Here is a 7083-nt window from a genome sequence, read left to right on the forward strand (position 1 = left end):
CCGGTTGATTGCATGGTAGACATCTGCTAGAACTCGGGGCCCCTCCTCAATGCCGAATAGAGTATTCGTCTTCTTGTTCCTGCAATGCTGGTCGACTCCTTGTTCGATCATCCTTGCTCGAGTAGATATTCGTCCTCAGACCTCCCACTCGTGAAGGAAAAGTCGGATTGCTGGAACCCCCTTTGTAGCCGAAAACGTGACCTCCCTACCATCATCACCACCGTCCGGAGTGATCCCTACGCTTCGGCTCGAGGCAGAGCTCCCACGAAGATAGAACAGTCAATCAGGCCAGCCATCACAAAAAGGATAAGAACCATCAATACTCCAAGGACAACAATAAGGATAACAATAAAGACGACACTAAGGAAGACACCAGTCATCACTCTGTCTGGTCGCCTGAACATCGCTGATTGCCCTGACTCCTGAGGGGAGCGATGACTCTGTGAGATCCCAAGGAAGAACACGGCGGGTGGTAGACTTTCCGTGGCTGAATGCCTTGAACTCTCTTCTTATGTTTGCTTCGGTACTTACACCTACTGACTGGCTGCGGAAAACCCTAAGGGCAAGTCAATGGCGAACGGCAAGACCCTAAGATGGCAATACGCAGCAACCCTTAATATTCTTTTGCTCTATTTTACAACTCGCCATACCCATCAAGCACACAGCTGAGTTCATTGTCAAGTTTTCAGGCTGCTGTACGTCCCGTCTACAACGAAACTTTGGCCTTCTCGAGGTGACGGCGAACAACCTTGAGAAGAAGAAGACCTTGAGGAAATGGGACAGACTGTCTACGCAAGACGGCGACACCCCACCGACGGCTTCACTTCTGATCACGTAATGCAATTCTCCGCGCAATACAATGCAGCCACCCTTGTTGTTTTGGCTCGCCATACCCAACGAGTACACGTTTAACAATCGATAATCAGAAACGTTTCTCCATAAGCTTTTACTTCTGGTCAGTACTGAGATAGATGGAAGTAAGAAATCCAAATTTTCAAGCGGAAAAGCTCGAATGGCGCCGTCTACTTTTCTCCTTTAACCCCCTCGACCGCCTCCTCGCCACCCGTATCGCTGACGTCCAACTGGCCCAGTATCTCAGCCAGTTCAGCGAGGGCCCCAGGCCCAGCCGGACCAATCGAGTTATCGACCCGGTTCGTCGTATCGCCCCAGTCGAAGAGCGCTTCGTAGGTAAACGCGTGCTCGTCGAATTTCCGATACAGGCGCCTCCACGCCGGCGCATATTTCGACTTTTTGACCCCGCCGTCCCTTGACACGTATAATCCCGGCCGATCTATGTCCCCGTCGCAACGCCGGTATTTCTTGAACCAGGCCTGGCTGGGGTATGACTCTACGCGGCCGTAGAGCTTCGGGGAGTACGTGTTCGCTTCTTCATCTGACGTCAACTCTGGCGCGACTGTTTCGGGGAAAGATGAGCGAGTCTTGTGTGAAGGTCGTTCTGGTTGGTGTTCTGTGTCTCCGACAGGGCTGAGGCTGCCGAGGCTGTGGAGATACTCTTCCTCGACGGTGCGAGCTGTCGGGGGCTTGTAGTTGTTACCGTGCTGGGTCGCCTCTCGGCTCGTACGAGTGCGTGGGCTCGACATCTTGGAGAGAACGCCGCGTTTGGTGAGAATCGCTTGTAAGTAGTTTGAGGGTATCTGAAAAGATTTGACGGAAGGAAAGGTTTGTTGATGGGGATTCACTGGTCCTAAGACACGCATATAAATTTTACTTGACAAACGTCTCTATTCGTTTATGCTTTACTTTTTCCCAAACAAGACCTTAAAGGTCTTCATTTTCAAGATCCAACGGTACTGAAAAGTTTAACACTCAATGTCATAAGTCTTTTTTAGCCACGTCCCCCATAAAGGTTCCCAAGCCAGCATTCATGTATTTAAGAGGGAGAACATCCCACTCCAAATTCCTTTCTTCATCAGCGACCCCTCCGCGTTCACTCCAACTTCCAAGTTCCAAAAGCTTCCGGCATCCTCTCGCAACCAATAAACAGGTATGCTCCACACAACGAAAACCCCTCTGTCATTCCTTCGACACAAGACTAACAGACTAGACAACCGCTACGATGAAAGTCACAGCCCTACTCCTCACAGCCCTCGCGCTCTCAAGCTCCGCCGTGGCGGAAGAACGGTGGGGCGCCCCGGCACCAAAAGAAGACCGTGTCGACATCACCACGCTCCCCGAGTGCTGGCAGAGGTGTGCGATCCAGGCGAACGGGCTGGTCAAGCCCTGGGACCTCAACACCATCTCCAAGAAGGATTTCTGCGAGGACCAGCGCTTCATCATTCTGTACTGGTGGAAATTCTCCTTCATGAAGTGCGTCGAGGATGACTGCCCTGAAAAGGCCGCTCGGAGCACCGAGGGCAGGAGGTGGTATAAGCACATGTGTGCCCCCTTCGGCATCACCTCCGTGCACGGGGTGAGGGGCTCCCATGAGCCACCTACATCTGACTTATACTAAAGGATACGACGACCACTGAAGTACAAATACAAATATCTTAAGCAAAGGGTTTTCCGAGCCCATGGGTTCCCGTGATATGTGTCATCCTCCCATAGCACCCAGGTGCTGGACCGGAGACACCAAGGTGGAAGAGGGGAGATACGAAGACTCGGAGAAATGGATTGGACTTGTAAAGCCACAATTGCAAATCAAGACGCCCAGTTGCTAGATCGAAGTCTTCAAGGAGACAACCACAAAGGTTCATTAGCCCTCGACCTTTACACATACTTCAACCTTTGTGTCCCAAGGTTCAAGCTTTGCACCCGCGCGAGCGCTTGTCTGCAACGCTTGCTCAGTTGTGAAGTTCCTCTGAGGGTCAGAGGAGAGATGACAATGCATTGTTCTTCCAGGTTGGGCACAACTTCTTTTCGCATTTGTACTAATAAGCTTCTGTCAAGTCTCAGCCAGAACCCTTGATTCCCGGCATTGCATGAGGTCTGTCAATGACCATCATAATCTTTTTGATTCCGACCGCCCCCTCCCCCCAACCGTCGACAACAGTCATTGACTTGTCTCTAAATCCCCGTTTCTCCTTGCGTCTCATTCAATCCTCTGTCCCAGCCAAAACTTATTCCGACCATGCTGTGTGTTCGAAGATGTGATGTGACGACGGGGTTAGACAGCGGCATTGTATCGATGAGACTGGCCGAAGCTGAATCGGCGGCCTAGTCATGAGGGTTTTGTCAGCACTTCAAGTAGGGAGTAAAATGAAAAGCGCTTACTTGCAAACGTTAGACGGACATCCTCGTCGACGAGAGCTTCGTGTTCAGATCATTCCTGGCAAGAGTACTCGAGTCAGCCCTTTTGATCTGGGACGTTTTCCTGCCACCAACAATCGCCGTGAGAACTACAGACAGATAGTCTTACCGAGACCAGACGGCCGCAATTATGATTTGCGAATATAGCCCGGAACATGATGCCGAACTGGTGCGACCCAAGGAGCGTTTTCGTCGAGTGTGTAATCGCGAGTCCCGGTCCACCCAAGGTCGATGTTCAAAATCCAAGTAATGAAATCGAACTTCTGTCGGAGAAAAGGTGCGAGCAGTCGTGGTGACTGTTTTGGCTCCACGCCTTTAACAGCAGTGTTTTGAATTGAACACATGGTTCGAGAAACGATTTTGCCCCGTCCTAGGGAGGTGGTGGCGTTGTTGTAAGGATCATGCTGTGTTCGACTGCGCTGGCCACACTAGAAGTCCACAGCCTTGGAGTTTGAGGATGCGCAAGTGTCACCGAAAGTTTCCTTGGAAAGATTTGAGGCGATGGGATTGCTGAATCAACTGAGAAGGTGAAGTGGTATCGGCAAACGCATTGGTAAGTCTCCGCTGCCCCGGAGACTGACAAGGAGTTGCAAACAATAATTGAATGATGCGCAAGATTCCAAGACCGCTTTGAATGCCGTGAACTGCGGTGGGGTCTCTGTGAATTGCTAAGCCTCTGCTGTCCAAGAAGCCAAAGCCTGTAAGGCGGTGTTGTAGTCGAAGTGTGCAGTCCACATTTCTGCTGAACCTGTGCGTCTCTGCTGTCTCAGAGATCAGAAGATGGTTATGTGTATGGTGTCGGATCTCTGCTGCCCCAGAGATTACAAGATAGTTAGGTGTGGGTGAGGTGTCGGATCTCTGCTGCCCCAGAAATTAGAAGATGGTTAGGTGTGGGTGAGGTGTCGGATCTCTGCTGCCCCAGAGACCAGAAGATGGTTAGGTGTGGTCGAGGTGTCGGATCTCTGCTGCCCCAGAGACCAATAAGGAAGAGTTGGTATAGTGTGGTGATCTTGTTGTGACCGAAGTCGAATTGCCGAATCTCTGCTGCCCCAGAGATCAACATGGAGGAATTGGTGTTGTGTGATGAATCTTGTTGTGACTGAAGTCGAATTGTCGAGTCTCTGCTGCCCCAGAGACTAACAAGGAAGAGTTGGTGTGATGGATGACTGGTGGATGAGGTCAAACGTTCACCAGACACTGACCATAGCGAAGGCCATGTGTTGCTTCTTGGTGAATGAAGTTGAACACGCCAAACCTCTGCCGCCCCAGAGATTGAACCAGAGTCCGAATGATGTGTTGTGTCGAGTATTGAGATTCAAAAGAAGTTCCCGAACCGCCAAATGCAGAAGCTAAGTGTGCTCCGGAGAAGAAATCGTCACTGTAGTAGTGCCACAGTTGGAAAGTATTGTTGTTGCGCCACCAAGGCTTCGAGATGCCAAAAGCTGAGCCGGCGATGTGATGTGTTGGATCAGTTGGAACTTGGAGATGTTCCACGCGTCTGAGTGAGCCGCGTTGGAGATTGAGTCGGGAGTTGATGAAGCTCCACTGAGGTTACAGTCGTGCGCAGGTTGAAGAGAAGTTGATTGATCACCGTGCCAAGCTCATCGCAGACAGCCGCCACTGTCATGAGATGGCTGCTTTGTGGTAAGTTGATGTGTTTGTTGGTGATTGCGCAAATGACTGTAGAGTTCCTGGGATGAACTCGACCTAAGAGAATTTGTCTGATTCGAGCCATTGAGTGATTGGTTGTCCCAGGGGCGGATCGCGTTGAGTGATGATATGCGATCCGTTGTCGCGTCGGTTCGCCGTCTTCGATGCCCAGTCGAAAAGGTTGACGGTGTACTAACGCCTGACACCCAGCGTGAAGGTGCGACATGTCAGGCTAGCTTTTTTACGAGATTTATCCTCCTCGGGTTTGTTCAGGGGGTTTTCCTTCCCCCAATGGGCGCTTTCAGGGCATCAACCTGAAGCAAATGAGATGGCCGGTAGCGGTGCGCCGGTGTCGGTGTGCGGTCGGGGTTGGGCGGCGGAAACAGGGCCCGTGATGCGCGAGTACAGGCGTTCAAAGAGCTAAAACCAAAGACGAAGCGGCAGACGGGAAGGCATGGGCGGCCAGCACCACTCTAGTATTCAGAAGAATACGTCGTGCGGTTGCGGACGACAGCGGCCGGCAAGGGAGCTGGCTCCGGGGCCGGGCGGATGCCAACAAGTTCGATGACCGATGACCCTCCCCCAGAGGAGTCGGAGTCGTAGTCGGAGTCGAGATTGTTGTCGTCGTTGTCGTCGCCGGTGGGACCGAAGGAAACGATGCCTGGGTCGTGACGAGTGGCGAGAAAGTCAAGCCATCTGTCCCCGAGCGGCAGGTCCGAACCATCGTAGCTTCCGTACCGGTGAACGCGGGTTGGCTGCAGCCAAAATAGAGGCCACTGCCACCAATGCTCACCCAGCGCGGCGCGGCAGTTGGCCTTCCAGTCACCCAAGTCCCAGGGGTTGAATGTGGCGGAATAGCGCCGGAGGTGTCTGCCATCCCAAACGGCCATCCTCCATGTCGGTCGCCGCCTTCGGTGCACAAAGTTGCGGTATTCGAACGCTGTCCGATTCTGTACGGCGAGCATCGTCCATTTACGGATAAACGGAGTCAACTTTAACCAGAGAATAAGGAGGGGAAAGAAAACAGCCAGAGCAGAGAAGGCGGAGGTGGTATTGCGCCAGGAACGACGCGACACGGACCAAGCCAAGACGGCGAGAACGAAGGACTGGTGAACCGTGACGAAAACCATGACGAGCAGGTATGGCTTGATTGTCTGTAGGCAAACCGGAGTCCAAAGCCAGGTACACTGGAAGGTGTTAGTAAAGACTCGTATAGAACATAATACATCAAGGACGACGAGAGATGACGGAAGACGACGAGGACGACGACGAGGACGATGACGGGAGACGACGACGGGAGACAACGACGCCGGACGACGACGGGAGACGACAAGGGATGATGAGAGATGATTGGCGACGGAGAGAGACAACCAAGGGCAGCCGTAGACGGCAGAAACAACAGAGATAATGATTAAGAGAAGGATGGGAATACTCACATAATGATCCAGGAGAGCATATTCGCCTCTGTCTGCGTACGTACGGTCGAGGCGGCGCGTCTTGCTGGGATCGAGGCGAGCTTCGAACCAGAAATCAAAGCCATAGTACCACTGCATCGTGGTCTTTAACCCTGTGTTGGCGGCGGCGGGGAACCGGGAACTCTCGAACCACCAGAGGAGGAACGACCGGTACCACAAGACAAGGCAGGAGCCCAAGGCGAAGAACAGGATGACGGCGTACAGCGACAGGATGGTGATGCCAGCCGCGGCGAGACCACTCGAACCCGTGCTAGACAAGTCATTGCCCATATAAAAAGGCAGGATAAGCCAGATGACTATTTGCCTCTTGTTAGTGCGTTCGAATCAAGCAGTATTCAGCCCACATACCTGTGAAATGGCCGACAAGCCAGGCGGAGACGGCGAAGTTCAGCAGCAGCAGCAGCGGGATCGCACGCGACAGGGCAACGAAGCCATTGACCGAAAGGACAATGAAAACGGCCAGCCAGCGGGCGAGACCAGCGGGGGGGGCCATCGCGATGAATAAACAAACAAACAGCGTTGAATACTCAAAGGACAGCGGAGGGCGACAGAGACGACAGAACCAATGACGATGGCGGCGGCGGCGGCGGCGAAGAGGAACGCGGACAGCGAACAGAGCGACGCGGGCAGCGTGAAGTCCAAAAGAGGTGAAAAAAAACTGACCGAAGCAGGGCAGACTGGTCGTTTC

General features: G+C 52.8%; 3 protein-coding genes across 3 annotated transcripts; 1 reads left to right on the top strand and 2 right to left on the bottom strand.

Annotated features, from left to right (window-relative positions):
* Window positions 1-1022: 1022 nt before the first annotated feature.
* On the bottom strand, window positions 1023-1601 carry CkaCkLH20_10251 (uncharacterized protein; the record flags this gene model as incomplete). Its single annotated transcript, XM_038892965.1, has 1 exon — window positions 1023-1601. The coding sequence occupies one exon, from the start codon at window positions 1599-1601 to the stop codon at window positions 1023-1025; it is 579 nt and encodes a 192-aa protein (XP_038741885.1).
* Window positions 1602-2077: 476 nt separating this feature from the next.
* On the top strand, window positions 2078-2473 carry CkaCkLH20_10252 (uncharacterized protein; the record flags this gene model as incomplete). Its single annotated transcript, XM_038892966.1, has 1 exon — window positions 2078-2473. The coding sequence occupies one exon, from the start codon at window positions 2078-2080 to the stop codon at window positions 2471-2473; it is 396 nt and encodes a 131-aa protein (XP_038741886.1).
* A 2920-nt stretch (window positions 2474-5393) lies between these two features.
* CkaCkLH20_10253 (uncharacterized protein) lies at window positions 5394-6888 on the bottom strand (the record flags this gene model as incomplete). The annotated part of the gene is made up of 3 exons (XM_038892967.1): window positions 5394-6107; window positions 6357-6691; window positions 6744-6888. 3 exons carry the CDS (start codon window positions 6886-6888, stop codon window positions 5394-5396), a joined length of 1194 nt encoding a protein of 397 aa, XP_038741887.1.
* Window positions 6889-7083: the final 195 nt, after the last annotated feature.

The sequence above is a fragment of the Colletotrichum karsti genome (assembly GCF_011947395.1).
Source record: "Colletotrichum karsti strain CkLH20 chromosome Unknown Scaffold38, whole genome shotgun sequence".
Classification (NCBI taxonomy): Eukaryota; Fungi; Ascomycota; class Sordariomycetes; order Glomerellales; family Glomerellaceae; genus Colletotrichum; species Colletotrichum karsti.